This window comes from Hyperolius riggenbachi, chromosome 2 (genome assembly GCF_040937935.1).
Source record: "Hyperolius riggenbachi isolate aHypRig1 chromosome 2, aHypRig1.pri, whole genome shotgun sequence".
Classification (NCBI taxonomy): domain Eukaryota; kingdom Metazoa; phylum Chordata; class Amphibia; order Anura; family Hyperoliidae; genus Hyperolius; species Hyperolius riggenbachi.
The window spans coordinates 295913726-295939240 of record NC_090647.1 but is presented as its reverse complement, the minus strand read 5'-3'; the positions used below and the strand labels follow the sequence as shown (position 1 = coordinate 295939240).

The 25515-nt window shown below is 45.2% G+C and overlaps 1 protein-coding gene across 6 annotated transcripts in view; it reads right to left on the bottom strand.

Moving 5' to 3' along the window:
* Positions 1–25515, bottom strand: part of STPG1 (sperm tail PG-rich repeat containing 1) — a 127947-nt gene that overhangs the window by 86173 nt on the left and 16259 nt on the right. For 5 of the 6 annotated variants that reach the window (XM_068268986.1, XM_068268987.1, XM_068268984.1 and 2 more), the window contains exon 2: positions 7963–8046. In XM_068268986.1, coding sequence (XP_068125087.1) covers positions 7963–8044 — 82 coding nt within the window. In that variant the 5' untranslated portion in view covers positions 8045–8046. Of the gene's footprint in view, positions 1–7962; positions 8074–25515 lie in introns of all 6 variants that reach the window. The other variant, XM_068268985.1, reaches the window with a different exon arrangement.

The following is a 25515-nucleotide window of genomic DNA, read 5'->3' as shown; positions in this document are numbered from 1 at the left end:
ATCAGGTATGCAAGTGACGGTTTCGATCCGGGTTGGGAGCGGGTCTGACTGGGTCAGACTATAGCATAACCCTCATTGATAAGTATTTACAGCCATAAAATACTTTCCTGTCAGTAAATGGCTTCCTATAATAATAATAATAATCTGAACATTTGTATAGCGCTTTTCTCCTGTTGGACTCAAAGCGCTCAAGAGCTGCAGCCACTGGGATGCCCACAAGAGGCTACCCTGCAGTGTTAGGGAGTCTTGCCTTGAACTCCTTACTGAATAGGTACTGACCCTAGAGCAGGAAAGAGATAAAAAAAATGGTTAATAATTCATAGATTTCAGCTCTAGCATACTTCAGATTTAAATATAATATAAAACTGTGGGATATCTTAAAAAGTCATTTTTTAAGAGAAGGAGGATAGAAACAATTGTTTTTTTCATCTGTTTATTTTCACATCGGATGTCATTTAACATACGTAGCAATTTGGTGACAATAGCATGTATGAGGGCTTTGCTATAGCCGGCACAAAATTTATGAGAAAATTATGCGAAATTGCGAATGCAAAATCAATTGAATGTCTAAATCATAATTTACGTAGGGCCAGAATTTCTAAAATTTACACAACATTTTGCATAATCGTAATTAGCAGATTAGGATCATCACTACTCTTTAGCCACTGACCACCATTTTTACTATCTCATTCACCCGTTATTATCCCTTAAACCTGTATACTATAAAGTTGCCCATACATCAGGCAACTTTGGCGGCTGATCAACAAAACCAATTCGATCATTATTATCAAATTGGTTGAAAATTGGTGCCGCCAAGTGCAGACCTGATCGACGATATGACCAATTTTGGCCTGGGTTCCAGCATGTAGCCCTGCCACCATACAGAAAAAGACCTCTACCTTTTCTATATCTGATATAGAAAAGGCCACAACCATTTTTTGCAAGGGGGCAGATCTATGGACCAGAGACCCAGCTGATACGGGGTTCCAGTGAACCTTTTTAAACAGACATTGGCCTCAATTCACTAAGCTTATCTCCTGTCTTTAATAACTCTTCTAGAGTTGTTACCATGGTGATAAGGCATGTGGTATTTAGGAAACATTTTACCTCAGGCAAACCTAAAGTTAACTCTTCTGTCTTTAAGTTAACTCTTCAATCCTTAAAATAACTCCAGAGTTAAAGACAGGCTGTTTATTAACTGCATGTGAAAATAACTACAGAGGAGGTAAAATAACTACAGAGGAGGTAAAATAACTACAGAGGATGTAACTTAACCTTCCTGGCGGTAACCCCGAACTACGTTCGGGGTAAGCCGCGCAGGAGGTTTTCTCAGGCCCTGCTGGGCCGATTTGAGTAAATTTTTTTTTTTGCTGAACGCAGCTAGCACTTTGCTAGCTGCGTCAGCACTTCGATCGCCGCCGCCCCGCGCTCGATCGCCGCTATCCGCGTCGCAACACAGCCGCCCCCCCTAGACCCCTGCACTGCCTGGCCTATCAGCGCCAGGCAGCGGCAAGGGGTGGATCGGGACTCCCTTAGACGTCACGACGTCCATAGCGACGGGGGAAGCCCTCCAGGAAATCCCGTTCTTTGAACGGGATTTCCTGATCGCCTATCGCCGGAGGCGATTGGCGGGGCTGGGGGATGCCGCTGAGCAGCGGCTATCATGTAGCGAGCCCTAGGCTTGCTACATGATTTAAAACATAAATAAATAAAAAAAACGGCTGCGCTGCCCCCTGGCGGTTTTTAATATACCGCCAGGAGGGTTAACTATAGAGGAGGTAACTTAAGGAATGAAGAGATAAGATAACTCTCTCTTATGTGGAGGTAAGTTTTCTCTTGCCTTATTATCTCCAGCATGATCTTAGTGAATTGAGGCCAATGTGTTGGGACACTTTAAATTTTAAGCATTGGTGTACCTCTGTGTTTTTTATGCACACCAGAGATGCATTTTAACTAAACCTAGGATATTGCTATAGAATATTAAAGGGACCCTGAAAAGAGAAAATAAATGGAATCTGGACTTACCTGGGGCTTCCTTCAGCCCCACGGCTGAAGTCCCGCATGAGCGGCCCATCTGCATATAAAATCTGCATAAATCTGCATGAACGCAGAATTATCTGCATTTAATTGACCATCCCTATTAGTGACACATCAGGCTTCATTCTTACAGCAAAGATGTCATTTAATATATATAAAATATTCCTGTGTACACATCAAATATACAGTCACAACCAGATATGTATATCTGACTTTAAAAATACAGTGACTGCTTTATTGCAGCAGTACAAATAACTATTTTTGGTTATTTCATTTTTGTGGGCTAAGCACAGCTACTACTGTATATACAAGTTATTTATGATGTCTTGACAGATCTCTCTTACAGATCTCTCTTACAATTGGAATCCCGCTGGATTTTCAACTTAAGAGCCACTGAACATAAAGGACTTAATGATAGCATGAACTATCAGGTATTTTTACCTACTTAAACCTATGCTGCTAGGGTTTCTCTTTTTTTGAGGTAGTGTGGGGTGATTTGCTCCGTCTTCTTTTCGCCCTCTCTGCCCCGTTTGCACCCTATGTTGCCATCAAGTGATTCCCTCTCCCTCCCCTTATATAGTCCATCACTGTTGCCGTTTCTCTTCCATCTGCAGCAACTTTGTTTTTCCAACCTGTTGCATCTGGTTTTTTGATATTTTGATGCGGATGATGTTTATAGTATTGAGCTGTTCATATACAACGTTCACTCATGTTATATTTATTTGATTATAACTTGTTTGCACCGGTTTTGTGCTTTTGCCCATATGCTCCTGTTTTTATGTGGGGCTTTGTGCTTTAGCACATATACAGTGTTTACCGATGCATTCATGTTTAATATGCATGCACCTATATTGGTCTCACGCTTAGTGTTTTTGTATATGTTTTTGCTTTTTCATTATTATTTTTTCTTGAGTTTTTTCTCTTCTTTTTCTATTTTTCTTTTTTTGTGTTAGTAATATATGTTTTTCAATGCCCATGTTCCCCTCTTTCTGTCTCGCCCCGCCAGGCACTCTGTCTGGGGGCAGGTGTCACATGGCTGCCTGGGCCGGGAGCCCTGGCTTCCGGGTTCGCCGGCTTGGAGCGCATTTGCGCTTCAGAGACGTCCCGGCCGCACACTCGCATTTCCAGGGTCTGGGAGGGCGTGTCTGTGGGCGTGCGCCGCTTTGACGCATGTTTACGCATGGGCTTCCGGCTATGCGGCCATGGAACGCGTCTTGCGTTCCAGTGACGACATGCCCATACTTCTCCGAGTTTGGTGAGGTATACGGGGGGCGTGTTTGGAGCCAGACGGAAGGGGAATGGTCACGTGGGGAGGCATAAGAACGCCATTATGGAGTCTGGCCGTTTTGATACTGCTGCCTTGCCTTTGAAAAGGCCGCCAGGGGCGGCGAAACATGTCAGGCACATTGACAGCGGCTTGGGCTTCATTCCACCATTCTTCCTGACCCACATTGGATCTACCATCCAGCCAGCTTCTGCAGCTCATATTCTAGGAGGACTGGTAACTATGCTGGAGGCCAATCTATGGCAATGTGATCTCTCCATGATGCATCTACTGGCTCTATTGGCTTATGCTTATGCTTTGGCTTTCACTGCATGAACAATCTCATTAGAAGCTTTGCTGCTCTGCCGTGCTTGTGTTCTATTGTGCTTATGCCTGGCTGCATATATGTTGGAACATTTGCTCAATTCTCTATGCAATCAACAGCTGGTTTATCCATTTGCCAGTGGCAACATACCTGAAGTTGGTGGTATAATCTAATGGCCCGACTGCTCCTGCATAAGGAACAACTTCTCTGGAAAAATCAAGAAGCTGCTTGGGGCTTTCTTTGGCTGAAAATGTCTTCAGGATCACATTTTTTGTTGCACCAGTGACCCCTGCGAGTGGGGGGTCAATAACCTTAAAAGAACGAAGCCTGCTTGAATGCTATTTACCATATTTTGAGCCCACAGGATTTACATTGGCCATTTGTTTGCTACCACATTTTTCACAATTTTCTAGATCTTTACAGCTTCCATTCTTTTGGACTTATGGGGACTGCAGCCCCAATCTTTAAGGGCCAGGGTTTGGTTTGGTTTGTTAGCCCAACCTTTTGAATTGTTTTTATGGATCTTTTACGAATTTATATATATTAGGATTATGCGAGTGAGGTTGCTACATATACGTGTAGAAAATATATATATATGTAATTTTTTTCAATAAAGTATTTTTTCTATCTTCATGCACCCAAGAGCCAATTCTCTTTTTTGTTTATCGTATGTATGATGTCTATTATCTGAGAAATGTTATCATATTTCCTATTTTAATTACAGTTTAAATTCATTAGGAGTCGGTGCTTTTTTCCCAATTCCAACTCCAGGTACCCAAAAATTGCTTGACGAGAGAGAGAAAGAGAGAGAGAGAGAGAGAGAGAGAGAGAGAGAGAGAGAGGGAGAGAGAGAGAGAGAAATTGTGTGTGTGGTGGGTGTGTGTGATGCTTCAAAGATATGATGATGAGTTGGTGCCTGACTAGGCTGTGTCAAACAAGGTACAACTCAGATATTGGAAATTACCATGAAGTGCAGAAATCTGCTTTCTCGAGACATTCATTGCATGTAAAACAGGTGGAATGCAAAAGATACAAGTAGAAGAAAGGTTGGGTTCGGTTATTACACCTACTTTCCCTGTAGGGTATTTTGCTATCCTAAGATCTTCTGTTTAGGTGATCTTGATAATAAATCAAATTGTCACATTCTTGTCACTACTGAAATACTTAAACCATTCCTGCTTTTAACAGGGAAGGGGGTAAAATTTGGTTCGTCCCTGCCCTCTAGTGACAGCTGGTAGGAAACACTGTAAGTGATCTCTTTGTTCTAGAATTTCACACTAATTATTGCCAGAAGCACCCTCAGAGGTGGAAATTCTCTCAGCATGATTTACATCTTCGTTGTCACCTTGTACGAGTAATGCTTGGCATGAGAATTTTTAGCAGGTGGAACACAAATTCCCATGTACCTATTTGACTGTTCTGGAAATGCCTCAGTACCCAGTCAATAAATTAACCAATAAATCACTTATGAAGCTTCTTGATGTTGTCTGCACTGCCCTAATTACAGAAAGCAAGGTATTCTGGTCTTATAAGACACCAATTTTTATCATGTTATCAGGAATTGGTTGCAAATATTATCAAAAACACATTGAGGAGTACAGGACTACAGGCGGATTATATCAAGGCAGGTAAAAAGACAACAGGACAGGAGAAAAAGCAGATCTGTTGCACCGTTCAATGAGACCACGGCATCAATGTACAGAAATGTTCTCATGAGTTACCCTGTCTAATCTCTTGTTCTTGTTTATCTTATCTGTTAAGGGGCCCATACACTTACCGATTTTCCCGCCGATATACAGCCGATTCGATCCCTGTTATCCCGTCTGGAAGATTTCCCTCGATCGCCGGGAAGTCGGGAGTGCGTCGATAGCGGCGTTCGAATGCCCGACAACCGACGCTAGCGGCAATACAGTACCTGATCCGGCCGGAGCGAGTCCCCTGGTCTCCATTGCTCCTTCTCCTGCTGGGTTCCGGCTGGCTACTTCCTGTCCCAGCAGAGTGCCCTCTACTGTTTAAACTTCCCCGGACAGGAAGTTCAGTGAAGCTGGAGCCGAGCGCGGAGAAGAAGACAGCGGAGACCAGGGTGCTCGCGCCGGCCGTATCAGGTAATGTATGCTGGGGGCGGGGGCAGCTCCACGGATGCTGAAATCGATTCACAATCTGTTTGCAGTAAAGACAGCCATACAATCCCTCTCTGATCAGATTCGATCAGAGAGGGATCTATCTGTTGGTCGAATCTGATGGTAAATCGACAAGTGTATGGCCACCTTTAAACCCCTCCTCTGCATTGTGAATGAGAGAAAACAAACACTAGACACCAGTGGCCTGGTGCATAACGTGTAGACACGCAAGGTTACCGAAACTAATGACAAAGGGTCAGCTCGCTTAACCCTACTAGCACCAAACATGTTACCAGGATTACGCACGTCTTGCTATGGCACTAGGTTAGAAAAGTAATATTTAAGCTAAGTTAAACAGAAATAATTCATTTTCTTCAGCACATAGCAAGACGTTAACCAGAAATATTTGATTTGTGTTTTATTATTTTTTGCTTGCACTACACTGAAACTTTAATTCAAATATCTAGAGGAAGGAAATACTAGGGGGGGTCATGGATTCAAGACTCCAAAAGCTTTAAAGAGACTGTACAGTTACAAATACATTTTCCTCTGATCTTCATCTCAGAGAAAGTTACAATTAGCTCTAGGGTCAGATGTTTCTAACTCTCTCCTTGAGTCCTGGTGTGCGGCAGAATCCGGTGCTTAAACCCAGCCCCTTTGAAAGAGGTGCCATGGCACTCTCCGTATCGAAGATACAGAGTGCCATGGGAATGCCACCGCAAGTCTCAGAAAGGGGGCAGGGCTAAGAGCCGGAATCCACAGGAGATAATTATAACTTTCTCTGAAAAGAAGATCAGTTTTTTTGTCCCTGTACAGTCTCTTTAAGCAACAAAGGCCCATATTCACAAAGCAGGTGTAAAATTGCTGTGGGCAGCATATGTCAGTTTTACCAGTGGTTATGCAAGTAGCCTTGTGCACGCAACTCACATTATAAACACGATGCTAGTGTTGCTTCTATAACACACATAACTCATGTAGCACAACACAAAAGTAATGCAAGCGTAGTGTACATAACGTGAGTTGTGCTATGTGTGCAAGGCATGCTATGCTACTTGTGTAAACACTGGTAAAGTTGCTGTGTGCTGCGTGCGCATGGCAATTTTACATTTTTCCAGTTTTACACATATCGCCCAAGGAGAGGCAGGACCACGGCATGATAATGTCTGTTTAAAACGTCGGGTGGAGGTGCCCAAAATGTATAAAATAATAAAAAGCAATATAAAAGGAGAGGTATTGTTGGCTTACCTCCCTCTGAAGATACACACCAGGCATATAAGGTGGAATGTTTCTATTTTATTTGCACAAAAACCCCAAAAACATAAGGTTAACGCATTTTGTGGGGCTGTCCTGCTTCTTCAGGTCAGTGACGGTAAAGTGCCAACAACTAGAGTCAGTCAGGTATGGCGCGCGATAATAACGTGAAGTAACACAGTGGCCTCAATTTTGGTAGGGTTATCAGATAAATTACCTCATGTGAGGTAACTTACTTAATGAGGTAATGACATTTAGCAATTCCGGTAGGTTTTAGTCATGTTTTACCTCATGAGGGAAATTATGAGGTAATTCACGAGGTAATTTGCCGAAAATAGCTATTCTCATGGAAATTAGGGAGCATGTTAGCACATAATTTACAGATCAGTTTAAGCCCTGTCTGTACCTGGAGGTAAAGTCAATTTTGTATGCATTTTGCAGTTTTTAGTGGAGTTCCTTTTGCTGTTTTAGTGTTGTTCCTATTCAGGTTGAGTAATAGAAAATAGTAGAAATAACACTCCAAATATTTACTGGATTTTTTTTATAAGGGATGCCTATAAATATACTTTTCATAGGTTGCTACATAATCAAATACACCTCCCCTCCCCCCCCCCCCCCTCAAAAAAAAATTTCAGAAGACTATCCTAACTTATGGAAGACAATTAAAGACTACTATTATTTATTTACTGTATGCTTACCGCTGAAATACCTCATGTTTACCCTCACTGTATGCATTTACCTCATGTTCGGAAATGGAGAAAAATCTTTCAGAATTGCTAGAAAAAAAACGTACCTACAAAAAAATATTCACTTCTCATAGCTACCAGAAATGAGGCCAGTGTCTTTGACTATGCATAAATCTACCTGGGTAGGATTTCATCTTGATGTACAAAAAGGATTTAAACACTGAGCATACATTTTTCTTAGAAATAGAAAAAGAGGCATCAAAAGTGATTTACTATTACCATTCTGCAAGTGTTCTGCCCATAGCCGATTCTTCTTCTTTAAGTTCCGTTCATTCAGAGTTCTTACACAGGATGACAACATGCCTTTGAGGAAAGTTATAAGCAATATACCTGATAAATACACACACGTTACACATGGAAATAATTTTCATATAATAGTTCTTGAAATTGCCAATCTTGTCTTTAAAAGGACTACTGTAGGGGGGTAGGGGGGAAAAGAGTTGACCTTACCCAGGGCTTCTATGGTCCATATATTTCAGTAATTCATCTTAAAAGGTGAAACTAATATATGAAATACACTCATTGCATGCAAAGCGAGATATTTCAAGCCTTTATTTTTTTTAAAATATTGATGATTATGGCTTACAGCTTATGAGATCATAAAAATCAATATCTCAGACCATTCGAATATTTTCAAAATGTTTAATATTCTAGGCTCAAAAGTGTCAGACTTTAACCAGCTAATTAATCCAAAACACCTGCAAAGGGTTCATATTTTATATATTAGTTTCAACTTTTAAAGCGGAACTGAAATCTCCTAAAAAAATAAATAGTTGCCAGCCCCCTTCAGCCGACCTATGCCCACGCCGTCCTGGACCGATTCTCCGTTTCCCTGCAGCGGCTCACTTATCTTCACGCAGTGGAAGCCGACTTCTAAGTCGACCTCCATTGCACCATGGCCATGCATATCCTCGTATGTGTTCACGTAGCCAGGAGTATCCTGCGCAGACGCAGTACGAGAAAATCTCTACTGCGTCTGCGCAGTACGCTCTTGGCCACAGGAGCGTGACTGAGGACTAGCGTGGCCAGGGCTGTACAGGTGTAGAGCACTCCAACTGTGCAAAGTGAAAGTGAGCCGGGGCGGGGACCGGAGTATCAGTGATTGGCTGTGCGGGCACTGGTCGGCTGCAGGGGGCTGGAAGAAGCCCTAGGTAAGTGAAACTTTATATTTTTTTAGGAGATTTCCGTTCCCGCTTCGAGTTGAATTACTGAAATTAATGGACTTTTGCAGAAAATTCTAACTTTTCGAATTTCACCTGCATAGAGATGAACTATTTCATAAAAAAAATAATTCTGTTCCACCTATTTTGCGGAGTTATTTTGCTGCAACAAATAAAATCAGGCAAAATAATTCATATACATCAAAGCTTCACACCATACGGTAACATACCACAATATTACGAAGCTGTCCAGTGTCTACATATATTTAAAAATTCTACAGAGAAAAGCAACATGACCAAGGCCATTTTTAGGCATAGGCAAAACCGGCAAATGCCTAGACTGACACCTTCAGGAGGGGACACTACAAAGCTTTTCTTAGCCCACAGTGCTTTGTGGGATGGGATTGTCATTTGTAGCTGCTAGTTTCATTAAAGTGAAATAAAACTCTGACATAACATTAAATGAAAATGTGTTTACCTTCTTTTTATTACCCATACAGTTATCATATTTGCTTTTGTGCATAAGTAATATTGCCTGTTTGCAAACGACAAAGTCCCAAAGTGCAGTTTATCTGCTCTGAAACCTGCCATTGCATTTTGTTCATAGATTTTAATATAAATACAGCAGCTATCCAGTGATAAATTTCTCATCTGTGTCTGTGTAATGAATAGCGGAGATGCCGCCGCGCAGTCTGGTGGCGGGGCGGCTGTCTCCGCGTTCAGACCGGCGGTTTCCGCACAGCAGCATGCGTCTGGTTTGCCTTGGCCTTCTAGTGCACACAGATGGAGAGCTACGCGCGCGCGCTAGAAGGCAGGACCTTTATGCCAGCAGGAGAGGTATCAGCTGACCAGGACGATCAGCTGATTCCAGCGGAACTCCTGATTGGCTGAGTGGCTGGGGGCGGCGCTGAGGAGCGCTGGAGTATATATACATCTTGCCTGTCAGTTGCTGGTTGTCTGCCATTGTGAAAACTTACGTGTGAGCACTCAGACCTCAGTCAGATCCTACAGTGTGTTAGAACCAGGTGGACCTGGGAATTCACACTTAGCCAGATTACTTTCTTGTTATTTGCTGTGTTATACTTTAGACCAGTTCCAGGGTGTTGAGACCAAGGACCTCACACCCAAGCTTAGGATTACTGTGTCATTGCTGTGTTATATCTTAGAACAGTTCCGGGGTGTTGAGACCAAGGATCTCACACCCAAGATTAGGATTACTGTGTCATTGCTGTGTTATATCTTAGACCAGTTCCGGGGTGTTGAGACCAAGGACCTCACACCCAAGCATAGGATACTGTGTTATTCCTCAGACTAGTTCCTGGGTGTCAAGACCAAGGACCTTACACCCTAGATTAGGATTGTGCTTTATATCTGTTATGACCATTTGCTCCGTTGACCTCTCTCTTGCTTTCTGATTCGGTACCTCTGCCTATCTGCCTACCAGTTGCCAACCTTGCCTGTACCCGGTTACCGAATCAGCCTCTTGTCTTTGTACCTTATCTGCTCGTGTGTTGCCGACCTGGCCTGCCCGACCCTTCTGACTGGCACTCATCCCTCGAGTGTTCGGTCTGTCTGTACTACCCGTGACACTAATCCACCAAGTGTCAGTTAGCTGCAAGGACCTCTATCCCATAGGAGTCCTTTTGCTGCAGTACAGTCTGATTACCAGGTTACCAGGGAATCACTGGCTGCCAGAATATCTCTATCCCCTCTCTTAAGGAGATAGTCCCTGCACAGCCCAGAGCCACCTGCTCCTCAGGTGGTCTCTGGCCTAAGTTATCTGTGTCTCCCACCCCTCGGGAGATAGCCTACAGTTGCACCAAACACTTACACTTCATTAGGTGTCCAGAGGTTAGTCATACTTGCATTATTGGTGATTCTGCAGATCATCCATAATCAAGTTACATCTGTATTGTTGATGATTCTGCAGATCATCAACTATCAGATTCTCTCTGTGTGCTGACACCGATCGTTACAGTCTGCTTGTCAGCTTTGTGTAGTTCAGTTTCAGCCGTTGCTGGCTATAACTAATTATCCGTTGTTTACATTCCTCTTTTGATACAATGTTATCACCTCTGATCACAAGCTAAACTTTTGGATCACAAGCTTCCACTGCAGAATTAAGTAACTGTTTGAATGCTGTTCAGCTAAAAAAAAAATTGCTGGTATTTGGATTACGGCTGTAAATAATCTTTCAGAGTAAAGAAGAATTGCTGAGTTTCAGACCATTTTAAGAAAGGAGTGAAGGGTAATTTAAACACCTAAATGGGTACTGCAAATTAGCATAACCAAGGAGGCCTCAATGGCATAACAATGATAAGGCAGGCAACATTAAAGTGTTAATTAAACTGTAATTGTGTTATATTTGGTCCATTTTGAGTGGCTACACACTCCCTCATAACAATTACTGGAAAGGTGTGTTATGTTAGTGCAGTGAGTGTGAACCGCCGAGGTGTATGTTGCTCGGTAATAATTTGTGCATTTTTTATATACTTTTTTTAAGAAATAACATCCTTTCTGTGTATGACCTGAACTATGAATTTGTCATTGGTGCTGGCAAAACTAATAAATACAGCCTTCCTATAGACAAGATGGGGGGGGGGGGGGGGTGTACAAACGTGCATTACCCAGGGTACCAAAATGTCCACAAACAGACCTGAGCATGTCTCTGCAATACACGTGTGACTTAGTGACATGCTGCAGCCTTTTCCTACCAAGCCTGTATAACCCAGCACACCTAGAGTGGATTCTTTTAAAAGAGAACTGTAGTGAGAGATATATTTATTTTCTTTTAGGCTACTTACACACTAAGACGTTGCGTTTTAGGGGACGTTATGGTCGCATAACGTGCCCCTAATGCAACACATGGTGGTGCGGGAGAGGACGTTAGAGTGAGCCGCGTTAGGCGGCTCTATACGCATAAGGTCTCCCAGAGTGGCGCTGATTGGCCGGCGGGACCACGTGATGCGGAGCGAGACACTCCGCATCACGTGGTCCCGCCGGCCAATCAGCGGCCGCCAGTGCAGTGCATATTAAGTAGCCATGTGCGTGGCTACTGTAGCGGCATCTCCCCGCCTCCTCTCCGCCCCCCAACGAGCATGTGCAAACAGTCTAACGCGGGAACGCACAGCATGCTGCACTTTCACTACAATGTGCAGCGTTACATGTAACGCAACGTGGGCACTGTGAACAGCCCACTTGTGTTACATTGCTGTGCGTTGGGGGAGTGTTACAGGCTGCACTAACGTGCACCTGTAACGTCCCACTGTGAAAGCAGCCTTAAGCATTGCCAGTTGCCTGGCAGCCCTGCTGGTCTATTTGGCTGAAGAAGTGTCTGAATCACATCAGAAACAAGCATGCAGCTAATCTTGTCATATCTGTCAAAACTATCAGAAACCCCTGATCTGCTGCATGCTTGTTCAGGGCCTATGGCTAAAAGTATTAGAGGCAGGGGATTCGCAGGATAGCCAGGCAACTGGTGTTGCTTAAATGGAATTAAATATGGCAGCCTCCTTATACCTCTCACTACAGTTCTCCTTTAAAAGGTTGTCAACAAACAGACATTGTGGAAATATAAATGAAATAAAAGCTGTGTAATTGCAGAGGCATACACAAACTGCAGTAACAACTGAATTACCGTATGTCTGCACCACAGCGGTGTGGATATATGGCTACTACTTTGCTCATCATTTGAGCAATCCCCAATATGATCTTAAAGTGGAATAAAATTCTGACATAACATTTAATAAAAATGTGTTTTCCTACTTTTTTTTTTTACCCATACAGTTATCACATTTGCTTTTGTGCAAAAGTAATATTGCCTGTTCACAAATTACAAAGTCCCAAAGTACAGTTACTGCTCTGAAAGCTGCCATTGCATTTTATTTTAATATAAAATACAGCAGCTGTCTGGTGATCATTTTTCTTATGTCTCTGCGTGTCAGCTTTGAGCATTTCTGTGTCTGCATGTAACTATTTGTATCAACTGAGGAATGTAAACAAAAAGATAATGTTGTCTCTTCTTCGGATGTGTATCATAAGCTGAAGGGGCTTTCCAATGCAAAATAAAGTGCTGTGTTTAGTAGGTTGAAGGCTTTAGTAGGTTGAAGGCTTTAAATCTTTTACAGCAAAGAAGAAATGCTGAGTTTCAGACCACTTTATGTATATGTTACGGCCAGAACCCGAAGTCTGGCCACTTCGGGTTCTGGCCGGTCAGAATGCGAAGTGGCCGCTCTCTGCGGCCAATACACAAAACGCTGCTTAATTTTAGACTTTGGCTGGCCAGATCGCGTACTAACTAAGGCCTGGTGCACACCAAAAACCGCTAGCAGATCCGCAAAATGCTAGCAGATTTTGAAACGCTTTTTCTTATTTTTATGTAGCGTTTCACCTAGCATTTTGCGGTTTTGTGAAGCGTTTTTGGTGTAGTAGATTTCATGTATTGTTACAGTAAAGCTGTTACTGAACAGCTACTGTAACAAAAAACGCCTGGCAAACCGCTCTGAAGTGCCGTTTTTCAGAGCGGTTTGCGTTTTTCCTATACTTAACATTAAGGCAGAAACGCATCCGCAATCCAAAATCTGCAGCAGCCCGGGAGTATGAGTTTCTGCAAAACGCCTCCCGCTCTGGTGTGCACCACCCCATTGAAATACATTACTCTAGCAGATCCGCACCCGCAAGCGGATCGCAAACCGCAGCCGAACCGCTCTGGTGTGCACTAGGCCTAAGTGTGGCCGGACAAGTCCCGAAGCTTACCTTTCTGCTTAATGTCCCCTCTCCCTGCCCTGTCTCCGGCTGTCAGTTCTGTTCTGTCCCCTCTCCCCGCGCTGTTTCCGGCTGTCAGTTTTACTCGCAAGGACCCCTGGGCTGCCCTGATGCCAGCTGCTTTATGTCCCCTGCTCTCCGATGAGCTGCTGTCCGCAGCTCAGTCAGTTGTTTGTGTCCTGCTGGTGTTCCGCTGTCCCCCGTTCGTCTGCACTCTCCTGTTCAGCTTTCCCCTGCTAAGTTCTCCGTGTCTCATTCTCCGTTCGTCTGCGAGGACCCGGGGCTTGAGAAGCAGGGGGATTGGTGTATGCTGCAAAGCAGGGGGGGATTGGTGTCCCTGAAATCTGCTGTCCCCGCTCAACTCTTCACAACGGCTGCTTTCTCCTCGAACGACCCAATGCTCCAGGTGACACGGGGTGGACACAGAGAATGGAAGGGGGTGGGGGGAGGAATTTGAGCGGAGGATGGCAGTTTATGGATAACTAGTGACCTTATGCTGGATACACACGTTGCGTTTTGCTGCGCGATTCGCGGGATCGATTCCATCGATTCGAATATTTCCAACATGTTCGATTGTGTTTCGATGGATACAGCCGTCGATTTTGCATATTAAGTAGGCAAAATCGACGGCTGTATCCATCGAAACACGATCGAACATGTTGGAAATAATCGAATCGATGGAATCAATACCGCAAATCGCACGGCAAAACGCAATGTGTGTATCCAGCATTAGCCCATTTAAAAACGGGCTAGGTCTGTCCCCGCGCGCACTTGCACACACGGCCTACAGCTATGTCATCACTAATAAAAATGCTAATATAATATGTTACGGCCAAAACGGGAATAGAACTGGCCGGTTTGACGTCGGCCAAAGTCTAAAATGCTGGGAATTTCTGACTTTGGCCGACTGACTTTGCATTTTGGACTTTGGCCGACGTCAAATCGGCCAGTTCTAGAAACAACCGTCCAATTCTAAAATTGGCCAATTTCTGGTTTTGGCCGTAACATATATAATGGCCCATACTCACGAGGGACTTTTGTCGCCTCAACACGCGGCGCGCGCGTGTTGCGGCGACAGGTCGCCCGTGAGTATGGGCCGCGCGCACCCCGAACTGTAGCCCACAACGGGCGCGCACCCCGAACTGTCGCCCGTCGCTGATGTCGCCAGGCGATTGAAAAGTTCAATCGCCTGGCGACAGTCGCCGCCGCAACTCCGCCGCAGCTGTCGCTAGTCCGCGTGAGTACGCGGACTAGCGACAGCAACCTCCATTGAGGTATGAAGAGCTTCCGGCGGAGGGAGGAGGAACGTCGGCGACAGCTTCCGTCATGCCGCTGGTCCCTCTTCCGCGTGAGTACGCGGAGGGACCTGGCGAGGAGCTGTCGCCGGCCTGTCGCCCACACGTTCACATGTGCTGGCGACAGGCAACATTTGCAGCCCGTGAGTACGGGCCATAAGGGCCAGAGTCTTTGTTGCTGCTGGTGACAGTTTCACAGCTACAGATGTTTACCATTGGCAGAGACTTTCTACCTAGAACATGCCTACCCAACAAGTATCAATTTTGTGTGTAAGGGAATCCTTAGAAAACTCAAGCCCACGATGCACTGATTTTCTGACATGAAGTTCAGTCTCAGCCCTTCCTATCATCCACAAACCAATCACAGAACCTCTATATACAAAAATGGTGATTTATCTAAACTGTGTTCAACGGGAAAGTGCAGAGCAACTGGTCAAAAATCAAGGGTTCAATTGAAGAGACTTGTAGCATAACAAAGGTATTTGCTGCCCTCTTGTGGTATAAAGCACTTAAACTGCATCATCAGTTGAGAAGTTTAGAGAACTCATGGTCACTCTTTATCAAGGGCATAGCAATAGCCATAGCAGCTGCTATGGGGCCCTGGAGCAGAGGAGGGCGAATGGTAATTGATGTAGTCACTATTAACATGTGTTCATTTACACTCTGACTTTGTCTCAGTGCCCAAGGACTTTACTAGATTGCATGAGAATGTAAAGTGTCCAATAACTCATAGCCATAGGCTAGGGGCAGGTGGCATTGCTCAAGAGTGCCTACAGAGGGCCCCATGAAAATTTTCCTAATGGGCCCCAAAATATCTAGCTACGCCACTGCATCTTTATTATTATTTATTGTATTTATATAATAAACAAATTATGCAGCACTGGACAATAAATAGGGATGGATACAGTACAATGTTTACAAGTGGTGTCAGAGAGGTAGTACAAGGTAATACAAATAAAGGTAATACAACATAACCATAGCACAAGGACAAAGCTATACACGCAAACAGGGTGTTAGATGCATGATCATGCTATATTACAGAGACCCAGCTATTCAGTGCTGACTTAATCCATGGGAAGGGTGTCATTGCTGGGGTCGCAAGATCAAGAAGGACAACATCCTATATAATAAAATGCCTGTGGCTGCATCCACCAGTGTTCCTGAGCTGTGCCTTGTGTGCATACGTGGCATGTGGGCAGACTTCAGACAGAAGAGGACGGGCGCAAGCGGACGGGCGTGCATGGCAGGTTTTGTGCGTCGTGGTGGCAGGCACCCGCGGGTCGTTCCCGTGCTTGCAAGGAATTTGCAGCCATGCGCGCGTTGTGGCAAGGGCGGGTTGCGACCGAGGCCTAGCGCCCGTTTTTTTTCATGGGCAGGCTTTTTAACTAGTCTTACATAAAACAGATGTTTGTAGCAGGTACACATCTCTACAAGTGCAGTTTTGCATATGCTGTTCAACGCAGCTGCTAATATCATACTAGCGGCAGCCTGAAGCTGCATAAAGATGACTGCAGAATACTGTTAGGGATGGTTCACACTACAAGAGCTTCCCTAAGCGCTTTGTGATTTTAAAAGCTCTTGCTAATGTAATGTTATGAGTGTATTCTCACTGGAGGGATGTGAAAACCCCCCAAAGCATTGTTTTAAAAAGAGCTTTTCAAATCAATGGCACTTAAAAAGATCGTGTAGTGTGAATCAGCCCTAAAGTTTTGCTACATAATAGTGTGGTCATTAATTCTTGGTTTGAACCAGTTTGTCATTCTTTAAGTCTTATTTTGCACAGACAGTGCTCCAGAGTCAGACAGTAACCCAAGCACCAACCAGTTAAGGAGCATAGTAATTTTGGTCAAACCATCAATTCTTGCCCACACACAGGTATTTGCAACCATGTGTGGAAACATGACCCACACGTCAGGTAACCAGTGTCATTGCAGTTCTGACACTTTTTTTTTGGAACCACGCGTGTGACGCTGACTCCTTTGTTGTACTATGCCATTCTTCTACTGTCTAGTGTAGGAAAAGCAATATGAAACTAGATATGAATGCTGCCTCTATGATGAGCTACCAGGCTATTAGAAAGACACCTCTTCGTAGAGGCTAAAGTTTCTTTTTTTTTTGTTGACCTGTGGTGTCTACCATTATCTGTAGTGTCCGTAGCTGTGGCGGTATGTAGCAGACCGGGGTCCTTCAGCTGCTATGCTACCGTAGTGAGAGTAGCTTTTTAAATGAAGCTTCCGAGGGAGATGAAGATGTCAGTTAAATGATCCAACAATGGATCTAATGTTCATAAGTTTGTTCTCCTCTTCATTGATAAACCTGGATTTCTCTTCCCCTGTAGCCGTAGCTCATCTACGGGCCATTGGTAAGAGGATTTGCCATCTGACTTTTTTCTTTCTAAATGAATTATTTTTAAGCTTCCTATTTAACCCTTTCTCTTTCTAATCCTTTATTAATTTTCTGTATGATTATTATTTTTACTTTTTTTTAGCTGATTTTGCTATAGTACTCCTTTAAAAGGACACCTGAAGCGAGAGGCATATGGAGGCTGCCATATTTGTTTCATTTTAAAGGGGCACTTAAGCCAGAAAAAAAAAGTTTTACTCACCTGGGGTTTCTACCAGCCCCCTGCAGCAGTCCTGTGCCCTCGCAGCCACTCACTAATCCTCTGGTCCCCCGCTGCCAGCTAGTTTCGTTTTTGCCGACAGGACTGGCCATGAGTAGCTTTCTCCGCATTGCCGACTGTAATTAGCGGTATTGCGGGCCGCAACGCGTACAAAAATACGCGTTGCCGCATTACCAACACATAAATATGCGGCAACGCATATTTTTGTACGCGTTGCGGCCCGCAATACCGCTAATTACGGTCGGGAATGCGGAGAAAGCTACGCGTGGCCGGGCCTGTCGGCAAAAACGAAACTAGCTGGCAGGGGGGAACCAGAAGATTAGTGAGTGGCTGCGAGGGCACAGGACTGCTGCAGGGGGCTGGTAGAAGCCCCAGGTGAGTAAAACTATTTTTTTTTTCTGGCTTAAGTGTCCCTTAAGTGTCCCTGTCCTGCTAATCATCTGCCTCTAATACTTTCGAGCCATAGGCTATAGACCCTGAACAAGCATGCAGCAGATCAGGTGTTTCTGACATTATTGTCAGATCTGACAAGATTAGCTACATGCTTGTTTCTGGTGTTATTCAAACACTACTGCAGCCAAATAGATCAGCAGGGCTGTCAGGCAACAGGTATTGTTTAAAAGGAAATAAATAGGGCAGCCTCCATATCACTCTCACTTTAGGTTCCCTTTAAAGCAGGGGTCTCAAACTCGCGGCCCGAGGGCCATTTGCGGCCCTCGATACAATATTTTGTGGCCTGCGCCGGCAAAAGCTTCCTTATAGTTCACTTCAGTGCTCCCAAGTAATCCGCCGCATCCCCGCCGCTAAACGAGGGCTGCAGAGCCCCCAAATCGCCCAGGGGGGCAATACGCTGGCATTTCCTGGAAGGGGCAGAGCTTTCAGCTTCAGCTCTGCCCCTCCTGACATCAATCACGGCGCATCGCCGCCTCTGCCCACCCCTCTCACTCTTCCTTCACAGAGAGGGGCGGGGAGAGGCAGTGATGTGCCGCGATTGACATCAGGAGGGGCAGATTTGGGGGCTCTGCAGCCCTCGTTTTGCGACGGGGACACGGCGGATTACTTGTAATGGGAGCACTGAAGCGAACTATACGGTAAAATAGGCAAAATAGTTTGCATCAGTGTGAATTCTTTTTGAAATAAAAATCAGTGCAAGGGATGGTGGTGGTGGGGAAGGGGATGCTGCTGATTGACTTTTTTGTGGAATCCCTTATGCGGCCCAGCCTCATCCTGACTTTGCCTCCTGCGGCCCCCAGGTAAATTGAGTTTGAGACCCCTGCTTTAAAGTATAGCAGATATGCCCTAAAAGAAAGATTTGATACTTACCCGAGGCTTCCTTTAGTCCTATAAGCACCGCTGAGTCCTTTGCCATCCTCCTGCATGCCTCAGTTCACGGAGGTCCGCACTTGTGCAGAAGACCCTGACTGACACAACTTAGCCAGTTACCGGGGCTGATTGCGGCTGAACGGCAGACAGCGGGAGGACGGCGAGGGACTCAGCGGTGCTTATGGGGCTGGAAGAAGTCCCAGGTAAGCATCAAATCTTTCTTTTAGGACGGCTCTGGTTTCCTCTAACCACCTTATGACCGCCTTATGTAGATTAGCGGCCGCAAGGTGGCTCCCCCAGGACCGCGTAACGCCGATTGGCGTCAAGTCCTGGGGGAGTGTTTTTCAGGGGATCCGCTCGATTGACAGAGCAGAGCTCCATCTACAATATGCCAGCGGCAATAGCTGAAAAGAAAACAGCCATTTCTTTTTGTTGTACAGGGCTGCGATCTACTGCAGCGCTGTACTGGGGACAGCCCTGTCACTTGCCGGTCCCCTGGATGGGCTCAAAATGCGATCCCTCTCATAGGCTAATGCCTATGAGAGGCTATCTCCCTGATTGGCTCTCGGGGGGAGAGAGTAAAATTTTTTAAAAAGATGATTTTTATTAATAAAAAAAGACCATAAAATAAAGTAAAAAAAAAAAAAAAAGTAATGTCTGCAGCAGCGATCAGAGCCCACCAACAGAAACCTCTGTTGGTGGGCAGAAAAAGAGCCAAGATTAATTGGCTGCTAAGTTGTATGGCTCTGCAGTGAGCTTTTAAAGCTGCAGAATACTGAAGTGTAAAAAAATCGCCTGGTCACTAGGGCTGTGTAAAGGCTCATACACACATCAGACTATAGTCTTTGGAAAATGAAAGATCACAGACCAATCTTACCACCCTTCATGTAGTACGAGAGCCATACTCTACACAGTCTTTTCTATGGAGCTGAACTCCACATCAGAAAAAAATCTTTGCAAGATGCTGCACACAAGGATGCTGTACAGACACAAAAGATCAGTATCTGCAAAAGATCTGTTCCTGCCAAAAATCCATTCCTGCAAATTGCAATGATAGTCTATGAGATCTGCAGATCATCATACACACATGATTTAACTGACATTCATCTGCAGATCAAGCAATCATCCGCAGATCTGAAAATCCATCCTGGTGGATCTGATCTGCAGATGAATGTCAGTTAAACCATGTGTGTATGATGATCTGCAGATCTCATAGACTATCATTGCAATTTGCAGGAATGGATTTTTGGCAGGAACAGATCTTTTGCAGATACTGATCTTTTGTGTCTGTACAGCATCTGTGTGTGCAGCATCTTGCAAAGATTTTTTTCTGATGTGGAGTTCAGCTCCATAGAAAAGACTGGGTAGAGTATGGCTCTCATACTACATGAAGGGTGGTAAGATTGGTCTGTGATCTTTCATTTTCAAAAGACTATGGTCTGATGTGTGTATGGGGCCTTAGCCTGTGGTCCTTAAATGGTTAAGTGGTGCCAAGGGTCTGGCCTTTAAATAGCAGAACCACTGATATCGGCATAAGGTGTGAGAAAGCAGTACACAGAGTTCGGCTACTATATAGCCCAACTCTGGATATGGATGTGGCTAAGTGATAGAGTGCCTGGGGTTCAGCTACTATGTAGTCGATACACACATCCACTATATTTTAAGTGTTATTCAGCATTATACAGTACCCAGTAGTAGAATACTGGCAACATTACTGATACTCTACGAACGGTTTCATTCGGTGTCCAAATTTCCAGGTGCACTAGAAGTACCTCCTAGAATCCTGGGACAGCAATGCAACAGATACCTACCCCATACTGAGCAAGCCTAAGGGCGCTTTCACACTGGGGCGTTGTGTTGCGGTAAGTTTACCGCACCACGCCCAATTAAAGTCTATGGGGGAGTTCACACTTCCTACGTTGCGGTACGCTGCGCCAGAAGTTCCCTATCTAACACGCGCGCACACCTACATTACTGTGCGGTGATCTGCATCGGCCCGGAGTCATGTAAGTCTAAAATAACACGCGTCTCTTTAGAAAACCACCCTACAGTTTTCAGCGTTGTGCATGCCGCCAAGCTGCAGTGTGAAGCCAGCCTAAAAGACTCAAATCAGTTACCAGCCCAAGCATTCCAACCCACAGGATGTTTCCACTTTAACCATTTCAGCCCGCTGGGAATTTTCACCTTATTCATCAGAGCAATTTTCACCTCCCATTCATTCGCTAATAACTTTATCACTAATTATCACAATTTATTGATCTATATCTTGTTTTTTCCGCCACTAATTAGGCTTTCTTTGGGTGGTACAATTTGCTAAGAATTATTTTTTTTATAAATGCATTTTAACCACTTGCCGACCGCGCACTCATAACGCGCGTCGGCAAAGTGGTAGCTGCAGGACCAGCGACGCACATCTGCACATTCATGGCGGGGGGCTCCGTGAATAGCCTGCGGGCTGCCGATCGCAGCAGGCAGGCTAAATGTAAACACAAGCGGAAATAATCCGCTTTGTTTAAATTTTTACAACGCTGCTAACAGTAGCAGCGTTGTACTAGATCAGCGATCCCTGGCCAATCAGCGGCCGGGGATCGCTGTCACATGACAGGCAGGAGCCTGTTAGAGGCTGCACAGGACAGATCCGTTCCTGTGCAGCCTCCGATCTCCAGGGCAGGGAGGGAGAAAAGGGAGAGGGGGAATCCTGCGGTGGAGGGGGCTTTGAGGTGCCCCCCTCCGCCACCTACACGCATGCAGGAGCGATCAGACCCCCCCAGGACACCATCCCCCTAGTGGGGAAAAAAGGGGGGCGATCTGGTCACTCTGCCTGTTATTTGATCTGTGCTGGGGGCTGTAGAGCCCACCCAGCAGAGATCTTAGAAATCAGCGCTGGTCCTTAAGGGGGGGTGAAGGCCTGAAGTGAAGTCCTGAAGTGGTTAACATTTTATTTTATTTGCCCGTTTGTCTCGGTTATGACACCATTTCAATTTTGTCCCTATCACAATGTATGGTGCCAATATTTTATTTGAAAATAAATGTGCATTTTTTCCGTTTCACGTCCATCACTATTTACAAGCTTAAAATGTAAAAAATTTTTGTACTATACCCCCTTCAAATGCATATTTACAAAGTTCAGACCCTTAGGTAACTATTTGTCTTTTTTTTCCATTTGGGTAATATTTTGGTGTGGGAAATAAACAGTTAATTTTTAATGTTATTATATGTGTAAATTGTAATGTAAAAATGTAGATGTAGTTTTACTATTTGGCAACAAGATGGCCACCTTGAGTTTTTCTTTCTCCTTGTGCTTCTCGCTAAGCGGGGGACGTGGAAATGTTTACGTGCAGAAAGACTGAAGCCTCTAGTAAGAGCAATTCGGTTTTTCTGCTGGGGACACGGATCGGTGATCGGGAACGCACAGTATACCAACCCCCCCCCTTTGTTTGCTTTTTGCTAATGTGTGCAATAAAATAATTAAATCAGTCCTTATCTGCCTGCTCTGTGGTCGGGCAGGCCTCGGAATTGGGGTAATAGAAGCCTCTGCTAAACTTTTAAATGTAAAAAGAGGTAACATTTAAGATATTTTTTTTTATTAATAAACCACATTGTTAACATGCAATTTTAAATGTGTTATTGAGATGCCCTGGGTGCCAAAAATGGTGCTTGGGTCACTTTAACCTCTTTAGCGGTAATCACTAGTTCACCTCGAGGTGGAAAAATCAAGCCAGGAGCGCTGGTGAACTCGTGGTAGCCGCCAGGAGGTCTGTGGAGGGCAATGCGCGCAGCAAGCGTTTTAACCCACCTCCCGGGAAATCCCGACGTCGGACACCATTCTTCCTCTCCTCCGAGGCTTTGCTTCCCCTGGTGAGATCGCAGTCTGTCATCATGACGACAGCCGGAAATCGTACTATAGAGTTACACCACCACCCGGAGGACGGAGGGAAAACTGTAGCGCTGGATCCCAGGGAGGTGAGTGAGTGCTTGGCTGCTGCAGAACTCCCAAGCAGCATGATTTTTTTTCCAGGATTTAGGGTCTAAAAGCATGCAAAAAAAATTGCACTGCTTTTAGACACTAAAATCCAGAAAGAATCATAACGCGAAGGGAGTTAACAGTAATGCCTTGTTTTAGCCAAACTGGACTCCTAACGTGAATGATTACCTGAGACCTACAGGATCCTGCCAGAGACTATTGCCAGAATACATTCTGCCTGAATCCTGGGGCTGCTACTTTATTATTGCAGCAATGTAGGTTTGTACTTCTGTGTTACATATTCCACAATAACGCCAAATTCACAGGAAATACGCTTATGTCATCTGTCATATCATACTGCATATGTCAAGTCACCTAATTTATTAAAAAATAACTAATAATCATATCAATCGGCTGCTAGAGAATGAAAAAGAGTAAATAGCTCATTGCGTGAATTATTCCTAACAAGTACAGGTAGTCCCTGGTTAACAAACGAGATAGGAACTATAGGTTCGTTCTTAACCTGAATCCGTTCTTAAGTCGGAACGCTGTGCTATCTCTGTCCCCTTTGCCTCCTATGTGCCCCCCTTTGCCTCCAGTGTCCCCCTCTGCCTCTCGGTCTCCCTCTGTGCCTGTTAGTCCCCTTCAGTGACTTTGTTCTCCCTCTGTGCCCTTCTATGTCCCCGCCTCTGTGCCTTTGTTTGTACCCACTGTGCCTCCGTTTTTACCCACTGTGCCTCAGTTTGTACCCACTGTGCCCATGTATCACTCTTCGTACCCCTTGTGCCTCCGTTTGTACCCCTTGTGCCTCTATACCCCCTGTGCTTCCTTGTGTACCCCCTGAGCCTCTGACCCCGCTCTCTGCCTGTTTGTACCCCCCATGTCTATGCTTTGCCCCCTCCCTTGTGCCTCTGTACCCTCTGGACTCACTTTCCAGCCCCAGTCTAACACTGTCTACCCTCCACCTCCCTCTAGCTGCGTACAGCACTGCTAGAAGCAGCATCCCATCACTTCCTGTATGTCATCTAGCGGTCTGTACAGGGCTAGAGGGAGCTGTAGGCGGAGAGCGGAGGACAGACAGCGCTGGACACACTACTGCGGGGACACGCGCCGACACTAGGGGGGAGTTTTAAGAAGCTTCTTCAAACTTCCCCGCACACAGAAATGACGTAATCACGACGGGATCAGGTCATTTGTAAGTCGGGTGTTCGTAAGTCGGGGACTACCTATATTACTGTTTATAATTTTGCCGCATTAAAACAGAAGGTATTTGCAATAATTCAGCTTTAAATGAGCAACTGTGGTTTCCCATGATGCAGTAGTGCGTTGCACTGCCATTTTGTAATGCGGCTGCAATGCACCACTTATGCAACGTTCACAGAGAGCATTGGGTATAACAGGTTGCGGCATCGTAATGCACTGCAGTGCGCTACCACTAAATGTGCACATTAACAGTAAAAGAGAAGCCTACTTTTCACAGTACCCGATGCAACACAGGCATAACGTGTGGCGGCACTTTTCAAACCTGTTGCTTTCCAGCTGGTGCAGGGAGTGCAATGGCTGCTGTAAATGTAGCCTTTTGCCCCTGAAAGCAGGCACACATCTAGAACCACTGGTGTATAGTGAGCCTAAAGGTGCGTACACACACACACGCACGCACGACAGCAGCCAACGACGGGTCCGTCGGCACACGGGTTTTCAGCAGACTGTAGTGCGTGTGTACGCACTGTCGGCGGACTGATAAGGCTGTTCCTGAACGATCCGCCGGGCCTTAGGCAGCTGGGCAGTTCCATCAGTCGGCGCAGGCACAGTCCGACCGCACGCATTCCCCAGTTGTTGATGCTCCTGATGAGTCACATGGTGACAAAATCGATAGGGCAGAGCTTGATGTGAAAGCAAGTTTAGCTGGCAGCGGTGACGACACTACACGGGAACACACGCACCGACCGAGTGCGCGGTGGAGGTGACGTGATTGAGTCTGGATACGGAAACCTGCCAGCCAGCCAAAATATGGTTGAGAGCCCGTTCTGAAAAACTCTACGCCTTATATACGATTTGGGGCATGTCAGTGCAGAACGATTTTATTTTAATAAAACTTTTTAGCAGTATCACGCTATGTGCGCTTTTCTTAGTGAGGTTGATCATCATAAGTGGACCAGTGACAAGTATTAGAATAAGAAGAGTGACCTAAAGACTGTCCGAGTGGCAGGGGAAGACTGGGACCTTTCGGCCTGGGGGGAAACACAAACTAGAGGCCCATTATCATGGCAGCCCCAGCCCAAATGACGTCACACATGCCCCCCCACGTTGTATATGCCAGTAGTCACATGGAGCGCCAATGTGGACACATTTGAGGGACAGTGTGACGGGTAATGTACAGGCACCGGGGGGCATATAATACATTTTGAAGGACAACGGTCGGGGTTTCCGTTGTGCCTATCATTCGTGGTTATTGCACGCCGTGATTATCGCACCTGTCAAACACATTGGCCCGAGATTTCCAAACATCTCAGATCGATACATTCAACCAATTTCCACCCAAAATTTTTATCCGATTTGATAATATTAAAACAGTTGGTCGATCGGCTGTCAACAGATGTATGGCCACTTTAATATCCCGAGGCTCATACCTCCCCCCCCCCC